A 17,988-nucleotide genomic window follows, 5' to 3' on the forward strand; every position below is an offset into this window, starting at 1 on the left:
GTAAGTTTTAATTCATTCAGTGGGATGAGGGCAAGCCACCTAAATGGTGGGTGTAACACTACAGGGTCAGGAATTCATGTTTGTGTTCCTGACCCTATAGTGTTCTTTTAAGGGTGCCTTGAACCTAAAAAGTTTGGGAACCACTGCCTTAACCCCTTAAGGACACATGACATGTGTGACACGTCATGATTCCCTTTTATTCCAGAAGTTTGGTCCTTAAGGGGTTAAGGGAAAATGTCAGTAATCTAAAATTTACTCCAATCAACTTGTCACATATCCTCTAATTTGGTCTACATTCTGCAATATATTTTTCCCTCAACTACAATTTGGCATTTAGTTAATAAGCCTTAGTATGTTGAATAAAATTGTGAATTCAAAGAACAGGAAATACAATATTCTAATATTCTCCCGATTAGCATAAAGCATTGGTGGCATACAGATTACAGATGCTGCATAAATGTTTGACAACAGGCAAATGAGGATACAAGACTAATGTTGTTGGATAAGCTTTCTAAACAATTTAATATTTTTGGCTACACTTTTAAAATTATTTTTAGCATATTAAAATAGAAAAAAATGTATCATTTATAGAAAATATCACTGTATATCAAAACAATAGCAAAATTTAAATATCAAAATATTAATTTTATAAAACAATATTAAATCATTTCGAAAGCATATCCTACAATATTGAAATCGAGGCCATAATCCTTGGGATATATTCTATGTATTTTTTTTTTTTAAATGCCTAATTTATTTACTTTTGTGTTTATTATATGTAAACTATAAAAGATATTAACATGCGTGTCAAATGGTTGTCTCCTTTGATTTAACAATAATAAATAAGATAAAAAGAAAGTCCACCTAAAATTGGCATTGAATTACACAATCGATTTTTTTTCTCTTTTTTTGGTCATACATAACCTCTGGGTTTCCCCAAGTATCTTTATTTGTTTGGTGTCCCATTTTGAAATAAATGATTGTCCAAGCCATCAAATAAATTTTTTTTTGTTGTATTTTTTTTTTTTTTTAGCACCCGTACAATAAAACTGTACCATTTACAATAAAAACAAAAACAAAAAAAAAAAAACTCAGTTCATAAGAAGTTAAAGTGCCACGTGTTCCATGTAGAACAACACACGCGGCTTTGACTTTTTTCAAATTTTTTTTTTTTTTTCTTAGTGGAAGCGGACAGTCAGTCACACACTTTCCTTTCACTCCAAATTGCTTTAAAATTAGCATTTTTACTATAAAAAGTAAGAAGCATTGTTGGATTAGGCAGGAAGGAGAACCCTGAGCACATTCACACATATTCCTTCTCACCACTCCGTAGCCATGCTGCTTAAGGATTTGCAGGGCCCACTATAGATTGCAGGCCTGAAGCATTTTGAGTGGCGTCGGCCAGGCCTGAGCATTTATCATGTATGCAATTATCACTGCGTACACATTACCGTAGTCTGCATTTTTAATTGGCTCAGGCTAGTGTCATTGGGACAATCCAAGCAAACAGCCCCACCAAGTAATCATTTGAATTATTTCAGTAGAAGGGCACACACTGAAATGCGTGGGTTTCTGTCTGAAGAATTTATTCAAGGTCAAAAGACCAAGTAAGAAGCTACATTGCATGTGTGCATTGCTTTTTCTGCAAGTAGTATCGTAATGGATATACGATAATTGTTTCAATATTTCAAATTTTCTCTTTTTGAAGCTTCTGTCTGAGAAGTTATGAGAAGGGTGGACAAGAAGGAGATTACAAACCTGTGCACAGTCTCCTTAGTTGTGGTTAGCTTAGATCTCATTTTTCTCCAGACAAAGATCCATGATTGTCTATCCTGTTCTAAACTCTGCATGGGTCAATTGATTGATAATGTCCATGTTTCACTTTCACCTTTCTCCAAAATTTCATAATGTACAAAGTAGACAAGGCCAGCCACATTCAAAACATACAAAGTCTAACAAAAGGAAGTAACAAAGACATCCGCTCAACACAACTCAAATGGTATTTAAGAAAAAGTAGTAGATAGGAAACGGATGGAGAGAGAGGGTGTATTGTGAGTTCTTCTGCCAAATGCCCAATTTACCACTATATTTGTTGTTACTTCAGTACCCAAGGAAAGGGACTTGCTCTTCCTTGCTTCATAAGATGAACAGAAAATCTCCAATCCACCTTAGTTGCCCAAGTCCAGAGAAGCTCACGTGTCCCAAAAAGTAGAAATAATCAACATACAGACAGAATGGAGAGAAATGATCAAACCTAGACACCCATTCACCAGTGCTGGCATTGTTAAGGCCGCCTCCTCTATGTCTGGGTTTATTGCCTCGGATGCAGTTGTAGAGTCTTACAAACAAGAGCTGTTTGCTTGTCAGCTATTGACACACTGGAATTCCACAGATGAACCCAAGAGTCGAAGCAGTTCTGGGTCATATTGCACCAGCTCTATAACTTCCCCAATGTCCTGGGGCCAGAGGTCCGTTCCCTCTGAGGGGGTGAGAAGCTGGCTTGTAAACACCTGTCTGGTGAATTCATTCTTATGAATGCTGGCTATTTCAAAGTGCGGATATCGGGCCTGAAAAATTCGGGATGATAGCTTGAGCCTCTTTAGGACTTCAGAGAAAATGAACCAATTACGGGGCCTGGAAAGGATATAAGAAGATTTAATATACAAGTATTAAGAAATCAGCATATTTATCTAATACATTGCACGTTCGTTACATATTTTAATGGTTCTTAATTTCTATCCTCACTGGTTGGAATTAATATTAAGTAATGATGGAGAGGTCCCCATTGGGTAACAAAAAGTAACATCCCACAAACCTGTATATTTTATACAGTATAAAACAATCAGGCAATGGTTTTATTCCAATAATTAGTCATTTTAAAGCTGTGGTTTACGGAAATAAAACATTTTTTTGGGGAGAACATCTCATAATTGGCACACTTGGCTGAAGGATGCCTTTTGCAGTAACTGCAGTGTTAACCTTTATCAGACTGCCTGAACAAGGAATTTAAGCACCATATCAACTAAATTGTAATGTGCTTTTATTGCAGAGTGTTCCTTTAAATACACTTTGTCTTTGGGCTACATCACAAAACCTGGCAAACCCATGCTTGTATTTTGGGTAAGGCACAGGGTCAAATTACAAAAATTCCACTTTCCATTATTAAACTTGGTTATGTGACTTTTTGGGACTGTATCTTCTTAGGCAGTTCTCCAATTCAAATATTCACAACAGAAACATGCAGTTTATTTTGACACTCATGTGACACTTGTGTATTATACCTTCCAAAATAAAGCTATAATTGCCTCCAAACCAGTCTGCTGTGAGAGTGGTTCTGGTAGAGCAGTCAGTAATGTTGTGTCTGCTTACGGTTTGAGTCTCTCTTACACACATTGTTTGAGAGAAAATGCTTGTACAGGGTACAAGATAAATGCCTTTGTCAAGAAGCAGTTAGTCTGCCTGTTAAATGGGCAGTCCAGGCACTCAGAGGATTTAGCCACTATGTTTTGTACATTGATTAAGATTGAAAATATATATTGTTCAGGCAAAAATAAATAAATAAAGTTTGTCTATCCCTATATATATTCTGAACATTTTGATGTAAAGGAAATGCTCATGAAACTTGAGCATGACACGGTAATAAAGATCACTTTAAATATTTCCCACAAGAGGCCAGTATAGCACCATTTTCCTATTCAAAACAGCATCCTCTTGATGTTCATCCCACAATGAATTACATTGTATAGCCCTGCAGGAAGCGGACACTTACCCGCTTGTGAGAGAGACGTGCAAGCTATAGCAGGAAAGGAGTGGCTTTTCAGAGAACTCAAACATGAAGTTGTCTTCCTGATCTTTGTCCCCCTCCTCTTCAGAATTGTCAGAATGGTCCAGGATCACATCATGGCCAATATCATCCTTACCACCTGGAATGGAAAGTTATTTAATAATGTATTTATATATATATATATATATATATTTATTTTTTTTAGATATTTACAAAAATAACTAAGACACCATGCTATATAAGGAAGAAGTGTTTGTTACGAAGGAAAATGGTCCATACACAACTTACCCAGTACAGTGCTGCTGTAAAAATCCCAGGTTGCCCGTGAATCCCCTTCAGAACGTCCTCGGAGATCAAAGAGGTAATCTATACATACAGTACAGAATAAAAATGAGAAACTGTACACGTAGCATTAAAAACAAACTTCAGGAGGCTTAAGACTGGCAGTCCTACTGCAGGGGACTAAGTTTCATATGATGCTCAGCATCGCGAACGTTAACCACCCAGCTATTAGGATTATATCCCATAATGCACAGTATTATGTGTAACGATTTTAGTGTCATCCTCTAAACATATAAAGTAAACATTTACTTGTAGTGAGAGCTGGCTGGAGATGATTTATTCCACGTCCTTTATCATATACTTTTGTTCAACATGCAGGGACCGTGACATTGGTGGGCCTATCTGGTTTATTTTTTGTTTGTTTACATTCTGAAGTGTCTCATGCACAAACACTTACAGTGAAGAGTCATGTCAGGTTCTCATCAAATGTCGAGTTAAGATCTTTAACATCATCTCCACTTCACTAGACAATGAACCTGATTTGCTGTAGTCAGTTGATAGTAAATTCTTTATAATATTTATGTACATTTTAATCCCTTTAACACTCAGAAACACGTGGATCGTCCCCTTCAGATAAGTATATATAAAATGTGTACTGTGCAGGTAAATACACGGTGTAGGTAAAAACCACTAAAAAATGTGTAGCTTAAATGTTTTAATAAATGTATACATTCTGTGCACACCTATATAAAACTGTCTTTACACCCTCTTTTTAAATAAAGGACTGTTACGAGCAAACAAAACATGCAGTTTGCAGTGAACACTGTTCTGTCCGCTACAAATCGCAGGGTGTTTTTTCAAAAATGTTTAGTTGGTGGAGCGCACATAATTAAGTGGCTAACTGGAAAGCTGGTTAAAGTTCCTGCATCTGACCACAACCAATACACATTTTTTTCCAACAACTACAAATAATGAGACTTATCGACTGCCCTGCAATGAAGTTTGGCCAAACATATTCTGGTAGCACATGTTCAATGCGCTTTCAAGAAATAATTTCTTCAAGAGATTGGTTTACAGCATCAACACTTACCACTTAGATATGTCCTCATAACCTCACTGCTGGCTAGCTTAATGGGTGTTTGTCCAGAGTATGTGGCAAGTGTTGGGTCAGCGCCATATGACAACAGGAGCCATACGGTTTCTAAGTTATCGTTTACCACTGCATCATGGATTGGTCTGTGAAAGAAGATTAATGCAGGTTAAGAATCAGACCTAAATAGTTCAACAGAAATATGTTTTCCTAAACATTCCCATCCCTAAAAATTGCTTGCCAGACTTCAGCAAATGCAGTAAGAATAAATTCTAAAGGCTACAGTATTTCATTAGAATACAACTTTTCTGAGTCACTTCTGGTGTTTTGATGGAAAAAATGTAGAATTAAACTAAGTTTTGGAAATAAAAAAAGTAATGAAAGTTGCTCTTTACCAATAATTATTTATATTAAAAAAAATATGAATTGATTTAGTTTTCCAGATCTATTTTTTTTAAGCTACATTGTGTTATGCATTTGTGCAAATACATACATTCTCTGTGGAAAAATCAGTATCCCCCTTACATTTCTAAATGATTGAGTTCAATAAATGGAACAAATCTTATGTCACATTCTGTATGCATGGTCACTATAGAAACAAGAAGGCTGAATAGGACGGTGGCCATCTTACAACATTTCCAGGGAGACCTCTCATCTAACTTCTATATTATAACAAATTAGTCTGTGTTCCTTGTTTTAGTGTAATCCTGTAGGATTTAAACTATAATACAGAAGGTATCAGGCAAAATAAAAACACATACGAAAGACTGAGATAAGTTATGGGTTAAAAATCACTTAAAGGGACATTCTGGACCCCTAAAGCTCTTTAGCTTGCTGAAATGCTTTATGTGTGAAGTGGGTGTCCTCTTTATTTTATTTTACCCAAAGTGAAAATTTTTACAAATTACCTTGTTACACCCCCTCCCCAAGTTTTCAAATAGGTCCTGTAACTTCCTGGTTTGTTTAGCTTGCCTAGAGCATCTGCCTTGCAAAGATTTCTCATTCAGCTGTATTGAAAAGTCTGTGATTGGACAGCAACAGAAAGTCTGGGGAAGAACTGATAAATATGGGGGAGGGGGGGTGCTTACAAAGGCAGCAGACAAGATAACATTGCAAGTCTGTGCAAGCTATTTTTAGATACACCCCCGAAAGCAGTTGAGTTTCCCAACCAGCACCACAGTTTGGAATTTAAAATTATTTTACAAAAGTGGACACGACACAAACCAAACTTATTGCGGAAAACTACCTTTTTGCAGTAAGAATGAAAAAATAAAGTTAACACCAGTTAAGACCGCCTAATCTACCCCAGGAAAATTTCTCCTTAACTAAGTTTTAAAGAGACAATTTAGAAACCATAATAACTTCATATATTTGAAGTGGTTGTGGTGCCTGGACTCCCTTGCTGCCATCCCTGTGTTCTGCATCAAACTGATCTCAATCAGTCTTAACAGTGAACGGGATTCCTGAAGGGTATGGCTAAGGCAGAATTTAACAGAGCATTAGCCATACCAATTGATACCAGCAATAGGTGGCAGACTGTCACTGCATCAATCTCTGCTTGAGCTAATGAAAAGCACTGGCAAGAACAGCAGCGAGGAATCAGGCTTAAAGTGGTTTAAAAGGTCACTAAGAACCAAATGCACTACAGACAGTCCCTGCAATCTGACAATAGTAAACACTGCCTTTTCTGTGATAAGGCAGTGTTTACATTTGTCCCTAGAGCCACATTTAGTGGCTGTCACTAAGGAAAACTATAGCGTCAGGAACACAAACGTGAGTTTGCCACAAGCTCCTGGAGAAGCCCGCTTGCCAGCCTCATGCCACCCGACTATGGGCCATGTCAGCGACTGTAAAGACCCATATTTTAATCCACCTGGTTCGGAACTTTCCATTTGTACACATAGAACCAAACACTAGCTCCCTGGCGGCCGTTCGCACGGACCAAAACCGTGAATAGACTTCAGGGGGACTTAGCCTATTTTTGGCATGAAGACTTCACGGTTCCAGGTCGGTCCCCAGCGGCACTTAGCCGCGATTCTATGGAACTTTTTTGGGCTAGGGGACCATGCGTGCGGTCGGTCAAATTATGACTTACAGGAAATTCCTGCACCCCTGAACCGATCTGGGTGATTTTTGGATATGTTCGTCACCCAGATCGGGTCTATCAGGGAATGTAACTTTTGTGGGGTTTTGTGTATCTTTAAGGTACTTTTGGGGGGTTTGGGAAATGTGTGTTTTTTGTGCTTGGAGATAATTGAGTTTAATACAGTGCTTGATTCATTTATCTCCCAGGCACATGGGAGGGATTATCTTGTTTTGCATGGAAGTGTGCTGGACCTGAGGGCCAATGTAATCATGTGTATGTTTTTTACTATAGTCTACTCTCAGGTCCAGGGGAGAGTGCCCCTTGCACGGGGACCTGCATATAAGGCCAGTTGTGGCAGCCAATAAAGGTTGTACTCCCAAAACTATGTGTCGTCTGGTTACTGGGAAAGGAAAGGGCTATTCTTTAATCACTGTTCCAGTGTGGAGGACTAGAGCTCCCAGGACTGAGTGTCGTCCAGTGCCTAGGGGTTCCCCATTCGGCTCCAGGAGGGAGCGGTTCCAGGGCCCCAGTCAAGTCACCTTTTCCAGCTAGGAAGCAGTCCTTTGGCAGAGGTACCCAGTCGGGGTACAGGGAGTACCTTTTTTTCTAGCGCCGTGCAGGAAATTATGGTCTCTGCAAAGGAGGAGGGGAGAGGACGGAGCCAAACACCACAATGGCGAATCAACATCACCTCTTGGAAATGCACTGAATCAATGCATCTCAATGAGGAATGTTTGGTGTTTTTGCGGAAATGCTGAACGTCAGTGCTGTAAACCCAGAAAGCACCTTTAGTCTGAGTGACTGACATTGGAAGTGTCCCTAGGGAGAAATATAAATACTGCCTTTTCTATGAAAAAACAGTGTTCACTGCAAAAAGCCTGAAGGGAATGATTATACTCAACAGAACAAATACCTTAAGATGACTTGTCTGGGGAATAAAGGAAAGTTATTTAGTGCTCTTGTTGGGGGGAGGGGTAGTCATCCCATTAATCAAACATCAATAGGAAAATAAAAACTTGCAGCATGAGATTCCAGGCCCTATAACCACTTCAATGAAGAAAAGTGATTATGTGTCCCGGGTATCCCTTTAAGATTTCCACTTTTTAAGCCTTTTGTATTAATCACCCTATCTATATTCATTATGCCAGCCCTCACATGCAACTTTATAGTATAAAAAAATGTATTAAAGAATTGAAAAAAAAATAAAAAAATAAACACTTTATGTTAGGCATTAAGTAATGTGAGATTTGTGGCTACCTAGTACCATCCTGTGCACTGCAATTAACATTGGCTCCATTATCCAGAAGGATCTGTAGTATATCCGTCCAGCCACGTGCACAGGCCTCGTGTAATGCTGTGTAACCGGCATTGTCGCGGTGGTTAATGTCTCCCAGATCTCGTTGCAGACAGTAAAGCACAACATCCTGTAAAGGCACAAACACATATTTACACAACAGTAGCAAGGAGTCACACAAAACAATAAATGGTACAAACTGAAGCAGAAGAAAACAAGACCTATTTAGTCAACAGGGACTAATGAGGTGCTAAGGCCACCACACTGAAAGATTCCAGTCAAATTAGCCAATTATGGGTTTGGGGGGGCGGAAGAAAAACAAACAAGCAAACCACAACACTCCAGGTCAACAGAGATGGAGATGTGTTTTCCTGCTAACTTAATGTATGCATTCCAAAGACAAAACAGAAATGTACAAAGGCATTTATTATTTTAATTTTCCTGATTTGAAATTTTGTTTAAAGTGAACCAGTCATTCAGAGAACAGACTTGCTTTGAGTAGAGCAAGTATATTTAATATGTACTTTTCTGTTGAACCAGTGGACCTTAAAAGTTTTTTGGTTTTTTTAAAGAGATATAAATTATAAAAAGTAACAGGAGCTTAGAGGCCCATTCTTTAATTTTAAAAGAACATTCGCCAATATATTTCTTCAGAAGGCCTTTATTACGCTCTTCCAAAGCTCAAAGGAGTGCCGCCCACTGGTCAGGACTGCACCAATTAACCATCTGGGGCCTATCGAATATGATGTGTGTATCTCAACCCCTGAAAATCCACTAAAAACAGCACTGTGAACCCATGATTGGGCCCAGACAAAGAGCTTGAAAGTGATTATCTAGGTGAAAACATACCACATGTTTTAATGCAATATATAAATACATAAAAACAATAATGCACAAAAAGAAAAACAAAAAACAAAACAAAAGCATTTCTTGAAAGAAGAGACTGCAGAGGCATATTCAATATACCACAACTGCTTCATTAAGCTAAAGTTATATTGGTGTCTATAGTGTCCCTTTAACTTGCAGGTATCCAGTGCCTCTCTTTAATAGCTGCACTAAAAAGATGATGTGAGCGCACAGCGGAGAGGGGGATATTGCTCTAACCTACTATTGCTTATACTCTACATGCACAATTTTGGTGGGGAGACATCAGCAAGTCTGGCACTTTAAACCTTCTCTGATATTCCACTGGTGGAGTAAGTCTATTTCCATTAGGGGTTCCTTTATTAATTTAGTTTGATCTGTTCAGATTTATTTATTCGGTGCTGCCACTAGCTGCACAAACATATATACCAAAACTGTTTAGGACTTATTTCTCAACTGGAGAGCATCTGTCCTTGGACTGAAGTCTGAAACTTGGACAAACTTAGACAATAAATAGCTCTACATTATAAGCATGCATACCAACAATCATTCAAAACCAAAAATATACAACAGTGTTTAGGTGCACTTTAGTGTTTGGTGTATGGGGACATATCCCCTAAACACTGAAGTTTTGTTTATTTTTGGTTCTGAACGATTGTTGTTGTGTAATCAAGGGGTATCCACAGAGTGCTATAGCTGCTTGAACAAAATATTTTTAATCACTATTTATTTACATGTACTAAAAAAAGTGCCACATTATTTCCACAGACAGGGTTTTATTCTTAATGCATACCAACAATGTTTAGATATTCTTCCTAAATTTTGTGCTGTGTAGTCACACTTGCAGCTTGGCAAATAAGCTGATCACACGTTGCCATTCAGTGTACAGTGAAAATATTAGGGAACGACCGATTATCGCCTTTACTGATATTATCAGCCGATATTCTGTATTTTCGGCAATATTGGTATTGGCCAATATAGATACCGATATTGCCAATAATACATACCTTGTAATGAGCCCGGCGGTCCTAGGGGGGCCGGCAGCAAGCTGTTCCTTAACTCCCAGCAGCTCTTCCAGCTCCCCAGTTTAAATCTCACGACTGTCAGAGCGTCACCATGGCAACGCTCCGCGCGGCATGCAGACCGCGAGATTTACACAGGGGAGCTGGAGGAGCTGCTGGGGGGTAAGTAACAGCTTGCTGCCGGCCCCCACTGCTCGGCCAATGCCACTGGACCACCAGGGAATGCTATATCCCCCCTCCCTGACCAGGTAACAAGCAGGGAGGGGGGACAAAAAAAAAATATCTAAAACATAAAAATATTAAAAATAAAATTAAAATAAAAAGTGCCCCCCCCTCCCGCCCATTTTACACAAATTACATCCCTTCACAAATACACACACACACACTGAATTTTATACACACACTACACAAACACACACACTCTGCATTCATTATAAACACACACACTGCATCATTATATAGACACACACTACACACACTCTGCATTTATACACACACTACACAAACACACACTCTGCATTCATTATATACACACACACACACACTATACAAACACACACTTTGCATTCATTATATGCACACACACTACACAAAACACTGCATTCACTTTACGCACACTACATTCACTATACACACTACATAAACACACACTCTGCATTCACTATACACACTACACACACACAGCTCCCCTGCCTAAACACACTGCATCCACTACATGTGGCATGTATATTTTGTGCATTTACCTTTAGAAATAGTTTATTTTTTCAAAATAGTAAATGTACAAAATATCGGCAAGTTATTGGCTATCGGCCTCAAAGTTCACAGATTATCGGTATCGGCTCTAAAAAAAACAATATCGGTCGATCCTTAGAAAATCTCTTCTCACCTTGTATCCCAGTCTTGCGGCTCTTTGCAGCAGTGTCTCTCCAGCATTTTTATTCACAATCAGTCTCCTGGCCTCTGGAGGGATGTGCTGAGCAGACGGCGTGTCAGAGGATCCAAGTGAACTTGTGCGCCGAGATCGATAAGGGGTGCCAGGATCAGTACTTTTTCTCGAAGGTGGGGATTTGATTGGGGTCGTTTTGGGAGACTGACTGATGCGCCGCGCTTTGACCTTAAAGATGAAGAGAGTGTCACCAATTAGGAGAGCAAAAATGGAAAGCATATACTCATATCAAGGTATCAATTAGAGTTAGGGACAGATATAACCGGTTGAAGGTGTGTCAACTAAACTGAATGAGTCACAAACTACTACATTCCTAATCAACTAATCAAGCAAGACGATTCTTAAAATTTAGGAGATTACTGGATTTATTCAGCCGAACAAATTACAAAAAGAGAGAGGAAAAATCCAGAGGCCAGAGGCGTGCATGCATTCAAACCCGCCCATAGGAAAGCATTACTCAATGCTTTCCTATTGGGATCTGATTTGACGCTGAACTCCGTGAGGACGTCCAGCATCAGATAAGTGTGATTTACTCAGTGTAAATTCGCAGAAGCTGCATCTAGTGGCTGTCAGGGAGATAGCCACTAGAGGCTGGATTAACCCTGCAATGTAAACATAGCAGTTTCACTGAAACTGCTATGTTCTCAGCTGCCGGGTTAAAACTAGGGGCATCTAGCATTCAGACCACTTCATTGAGCTGTAGTGGTCTGGGTGCCTATAGTGGTCCTTTAAAACTCACATTCAAAACATGACAAATATATACCGAATTCGACTTTAAATTCAAATGTATAATTGTATTTCCTTTTTATTATTCTGTCACTTATTATCCAAAATGCAGACATGCCTAATCTTTAAAACCCCTGAGGACTACATGTCCAACATGACAAGATATAAAGGGATTTGCATAGCCCCTAGTCCTTGAGAGAATGAATGTATGATTCCATCAGAATACTGTCAATAAGCTAAAGCAAATATGAACCTCCTAAAACCCTGATACCATGCATTTACAATGAATATGTCTGTATAGCCATTATGGTAAGATTTTTTTTATTTTTTTATTTATTTTTTAACAGGACATGCAAATCAGCATACCCTTGCTGAAAAGAAAATTTTAAGCCTCACATAAAAAGAAAAAAATAATGCAATTTAACAGCATTAATAACAAATATCACATGTATACAGCCTTTCAGCTTTTACAGTGCACATTGAATTTAAGGATATTTACCGTTTTTGCGCACAAGCTTCATCGTGCTTTATAAATTATTGATATGAAGCTTTGATAGCTACTTTAGAAAAGTGACTAATAGACGTGAGAGAAAAAGGTGATGACATAAAACATGCCAAAGATATTGCTTGATTGGAAAAATGAAAGCAGCACTGTCACCGTCTGGGGACAGTGGGATCCCCCACTGGTGACAGCTCTCAGGATTGACACTTAGACTCCGCCCGATTTGCAGAAGAAAGTCAGTATATCTATTGACTGGGTCGGAATGTCAGTGAAATTCCAACAGTCAAAATTAGTATCTCATAACGATACTATCTTTGTGAAATACTCGTTTATTGGCTGATGGGGTAACTGTGCTGCTTTAAAAGAGGTGGAATGCCAAGTAAACTGGAACCTAACCCAGCTGTGGTTAACTGGATAATCCTAAGCTCAGACAAACACCTTTGCATTAAATCAGGTGTGTATGCTGCCCCACATGGTGACTTTTCCTACCTTTGTGTCCTCATCCGCGCTTCCACCAATATGCTTTGTTTTGAATTTGCGCTTTCCTGGGGGTTTATCTTGCATCTGAGAATTGGGCGATTCATTTGGGCTGGCTCTAGAATCACCTTGTTTCTCTTTATCTCGTGTGGATAGGGAAAGCTTGCTTTTCTGGGTGCTGTTAACGCGCTCTGATGGGGAGAGTCTTCTTTTCTTCACATCTGAAATTGGAAGCAAGGATATAAATCAAACACTGATCAACACTCAAATTATAAAGGTATAATACCACTTTTTACCATAAACGTGTCTTTTTACAAACTTATCTACCAGTTTTTAGATTGTTTAGGCATGCTTCTCATCTTTTTTCCATTAACGTTGCCTCAATGTTACTCTAACTGGTCCCTGGCACCACTATCTATGACTTCTGACCTTCTGTCCTATTCAACACTAACCCTGTCTTCTTATAATTCCTCCTAGTGCACCATTAGACTACCTGAAGGCTTAATACAATACAACTTAAAAAGGACCTATAGTCACCAAAACAACTTTTACTTAATAAAGCAGTTTTTGTGTAAAGATCACACCCATGCAGGCTCATTACTCAATTCTCTGCCATTTCAAAGTTAATTAACTTCTGTCTCTATGTATGCAGCCCTAGCTACACCTACCCTGGCTGTGACTGACACAGCCTGCATGAAACCAAAATTTTTGAGTTTTAATCAGATGTAACTTACTCCTGCTCTGTAAATTGAACTTTAATTACACACAGGGGTCTGGCAAGCTATTAACAGAGCAGGAGATAAGAAATTTTAAAAGAAACCGAATTTGCAATAAAGGAAGAGTACACAGTAGAGGACTCTTTACAGGATGTGTTTAGGAAGGCAGGTAGGTGTATCACATACAGGTAGGTGTGTCTAGGGCTGCATAAACAATGTGTTTTAACAGAGAATTGAGCAGTGAGACTGATGGAGCATGATCTACACACAAAAACGGCTTAATTAAGCTAAAGTTATTTTGATGACAATAGTGTCCCTTTAGTAAGAGCACAGTAAAATAAAAATTGGCTTATGGGCAATGCGCAGACAGCACAATATCACAAAGATTTACAGTTATTGTTATTATATATTATTTGTATAGCGCCAGCAAATTCCGTAGCGCTGTTATAAACATAGCAATGTGTTTCAGATAACAAAATATAAATAGACAAACACTGCTTGTGAAACATGTATAAACCCTGTTATGACTGGATATCACACCTTATCACTTTTATATTAAGGAACTGCTAGATCCATTATACTAGCACATTTGACCTTGATATAACATTTAACAGACCTTGATTTAATGTTGTTGGATGAGCTTTTCAAATGATTTCATAATTTTGGATAAACTTTTAACTTGGTTTAATAGAATTTAAAATATTTAAATTCTGTGATGCTTTGATAGCTTTTTTACATTTATATTTTAATATATTTATACATTTTGAAAAAAAAAGAATTTAAAATGTTTATTTAAAACTATTATACGATTTAGAAAATGTATCCAACAAAGTTAAATAAAGGCCGTAAAGGAACACTAAAGGATCAGGAACACAAACATGTATTCCTGACCCTATAGTGTTGCCACCCTGATCCCCCATTCCTAAATATAGTAAAATCTTACATTTACTCCAGTTTGCTGCTCCTGGCTCTTCCCCTGATCTGCCTGCTTGGCTGACATCAGAAGTGTTGATCAGAAAACTCACAATGCTTTCCCATTGGAAAGCAATGGATTGGCCGAGATTGTCAAGGAGGCAGTTCAGGAGCAGAGACAGCACAAACCAAACACAGCACTGGCCAATCAGCATCTGCTCATACAGATGTCTTGAATCAATGCATCTCTATGAGGAAAGTTCATTGTCTCCATGCAGAGGGTGAAGACACTGATTGACAGTGCTGCTCACAGTGCAGCACTGCCCCAGGAAGCACCTCTAGCAGCCATCTGAGAGGCCAGTGGAGATATCCCTAGGGCCTGGGTTGTAATGTAAACATTTCATTTTCTCTGAAAGAACAGGGTTTACTGCAAAAAGTCTGAAGGGAAATATTATACATAGTGTCCCTTTAAAGTTTAGTTATACCATTTACACTTTCTCATTAGTTTTCAATTTAAATATTTTGGTCTAAATTTGAAAATTACTCTGAATTCCAGACAATTAACACTTCAGCGAAACACCCTGTATATGTTGGCTACATCATTAGAACATTGCAATTGCTAGCTAAAAAAGACACGCATTTATCAATCACAGCTCGATTTGTGAACATATAGCAAAATGCAGCATTTACAGAAATCTGGCACATGGTGAACACAGTACTTGAATTAATTATTATTTCTTACCCAAAATGACAACCACTGTGACCAAAGAAATTCTGATTGTTATATGCAGCACTACAAGATATCAAATGTTCCATTCTCCAACAAACTTAATTGCATTTTTTTATGGATCAGACAATCTAGTAATACAATCTAATGACCCACCTGGCCTTGTTTTTCGCCTCCGGTAACAAAGTGATACCTCTTCTTCTTCTTTCTCAGTTAAATATTCTCCATTTTGGTATTTTCGGTTTTTCTGCCTCCTCCTTTTCCTCCTTCGCAGAGGTCCATCCTCATTGCCATCATCCTCCTCTTCTAACTTGGCCCACAGCTTTGTGGTGTCGAATGATCTGCTGGACATATCCCATGACCCTCGCAGGACTGGACTGATGGGCACTGACTCTGGTTCCTCTTTGGGCACCATACTCTTGCGATATTGGCAAGCTTTATAAACATTCCTTAGTTTCCGTTTCTTACAAGGCACTTCCACCTCTGCTTCCTCAGCTGAAAAGGACTCTGCACAGGCAGAAACAGAGTCCAAAGGACAAGTGTTTCCTGAAATGAAAAGAAATAACAAAAAGTTAGTCCATAATTGGTTGTCCTATCGTTTGACCATACATTTTAAATCGAGGATGCAGTTTCTCTTAAGCCCAAATTTGTACCGGATAGGTGCATTGATTAGACGGAGAGTAGACAAAGCTACATCCATGTTATGCCTTTCCAAGAAATTTAACAATTGTGTGTGCCCCACACCACCACACTTCAATAAACTATTCACAGAACAGATTAGCTCTTACTGAACCATATAGCACCAAATATCTTTACTTCCACAACTCTCCAAGCACCCAGCTGTTCTGTTTACCTGTCTGGCTGCGGGTTCTGCTTTTTAAGACTACAGGGATGAAGTCTCTGAAACTGTTCTTGTGTTTCCTCTCTGGTATGTCTAACAGAGAGAGAGAGAGAGCACACTAATAGTTAGTTTCTTCAATCATCTTCATCTATGGACATCATTTTACATATATAATGAAAAATCATATTGTATTGTTTGTTTTGGCAATATACTGTAATGTTTTTGTCAATGCTGTAAATCAGTGATGGCGAATTTACAACATAGATGGCTTCAGTAGCAGGCTAAGGTTAGGTATGGAGAATCCCAAATAAAAGCAGGAAGTGTATCTGGGAGTCAACATAAGTGGCATGTTTTAAGAATTATTGGATTTTTGAAAAAGACCAGACTCAGAGTCTCAAAAAAATGTTCACTATCACTGCCCTGGGCATTAGAAAGATAATATCTGCAGCTCACAATTCGCTCAATAAAAATACACACCTCAATTAATGAGTTTCAAGAATCATATTCCAATTAGCGGATATCAAACACATAAGTTTACTCACTAAACCTCAAACTGCAATAAATTGAAAACTGAACTACAAGGTTTCAGTTCAAACAGATCAGCTGTAACTAACACCGAAAATAGTATTTCCAAATCAGCTACTTTTGCAATTCAGTTTTCAATTAAATTCACTGAGTAAATAAAACCCAAATAATGCTCTAGCAAAGAGCAAGTAGCCATGACACCAAGGGAGAAAACGGTCTGCCACCACAAGCCACCACTGAACTTTCAGGAATCTAACTACAAACATATGAAATAAAATGAGAAACAAAACATATATAAAACAGCAACTAACTGCATTGTCATATAGCTGCAGCTCAGATTTGCACCTACCATTTTAATGATAACTGTGAACATCATAAATATTATATGTACAGTTATGTGCCCATAAAACATATTCATGGTTGGAAATGGAGGCAGATACAGTCTGGTACCAAAACAAACTTCCAAGGACAGATAATTTTCTTTGCCTATGCAGTAACAAAATGCATAGCTGGAGCCCCATATTTACTGCAGAATTGTTACAGTAATAAAAAAAAACCAAAAAAAAACATTCTGACCAATTACATGTCCCAATTAAACAGCTTCATTTTCTTGAATAAATGTATATTACTGAATAACCAATTCCTTATTATTATTATTGGCATTTATATAGCACCAACTTATTCCGAGGCATTTTAGAATTAAAAAAATGTTACAGGAACAATAGGTTGATCAGGACCAGTCTTATAAATAAGTTTCTAATAATCAAGAACATTGTTGCATCAAATATTGATATAATAATAATAATAATAATATGATAAAACATATAATGCTGGAATGTTACACAATAGAAGATAACCAAAACACTTTTGTTTGCAATTACTGGTGTATGTGGTGGATCAGAAGGGATGGGAGGGGGGGCATTCTACAGGCTGCAACAGGAAGTGTGATTGGGGACATAGGAAGCTCAGTCAACGGCCTGCCAGCAACTTCAGATCATTAAGTAATATCCTCCCCTCCACAGAGTACTATATAAAAAAAAAAAGTCTGGAATCAGGCATCTGACAAAAGGTCTGCTCTATTTACTGTATGAGGGAAAAAAGGAAGACCAGAATTACATTCTTCTCCGGTACATTCCTGCTGTACTTTGAGATTTCAGAATTGGGGTGAATCTCAAAAATTCTTTAACTTCAAAT

At 38.2% G+C, this 17,988-nt stretch overlaps 1 protein-coding gene across 12 annotated transcripts in view; it reads right to left on the bottom strand.

Annotated features, from left to right (window-relative positions):
* Positions 1 to 1,028: 1,028 nt before the first annotated feature.
* BCORL1 (BCL6 corepressor like 1) overlaps positions 1,029 to 17,988 on the bottom strand; it is a 71,517-nt gene continuing 54,557 nt past the window's right edge. For 11 of the 12 annotated variants that reach the window (XM_063431901.1, XM_063431899.1, XM_063431898.1 and 8 more), the window contains 9 exons: positions 16,282 to 16,362; positions 15,585 to 15,974; positions 13,086 to 13,294; positions 11,309 to 11,536; positions 8,500 to 8,666; positions 5,157 to 5,302; positions 4,073 to 4,150; positions 3,770 to 3,923; positions 1,029 to 2,634 (listed from right to left, as the gene is read on the bottom strand). In XM_063431901.1, coding sequence (XP_063287971.1) covers positions 2,364 to 2,634; positions 3,770 to 3,923; positions 4,073 to 4,150; positions 5,157 to 5,302; positions 8,500 to 8,666; positions 11,309 to 11,536; positions 13,086 to 13,294; positions 15,585 to 15,974; positions 16,282 to 16,362 — 1,724 coding nt within the window. In that variant the 3' untranslated portion in view covers positions 1,029 to 2,363. The remainder of the gene's footprint in view (positions 2,635 to 3,769; positions 3,924 to 4,072; positions 4,151 to 5,156; positions 5,303 to 8,499; positions 8,667 to 11,308; positions 11,537 to 13,085; positions 13,295 to 15,584; positions 15,975 to 16,281; positions 16,363 to 17,988) is intronic. The other variant, XM_063431902.1, reaches the window with a different exon arrangement.

This window comes from Pelobates fuscus, chromosome 9 (assembly GCF_036172605.1).
Source record: "Pelobates fuscus isolate aPelFus1 chromosome 9, aPelFus1.pri, whole genome shotgun sequence".
Classification (NCBI taxonomy): domain Eukaryota; kingdom Metazoa; phylum Chordata; class Amphibia; order Anura; family Pelobatidae; genus Pelobates; species Pelobates fuscus.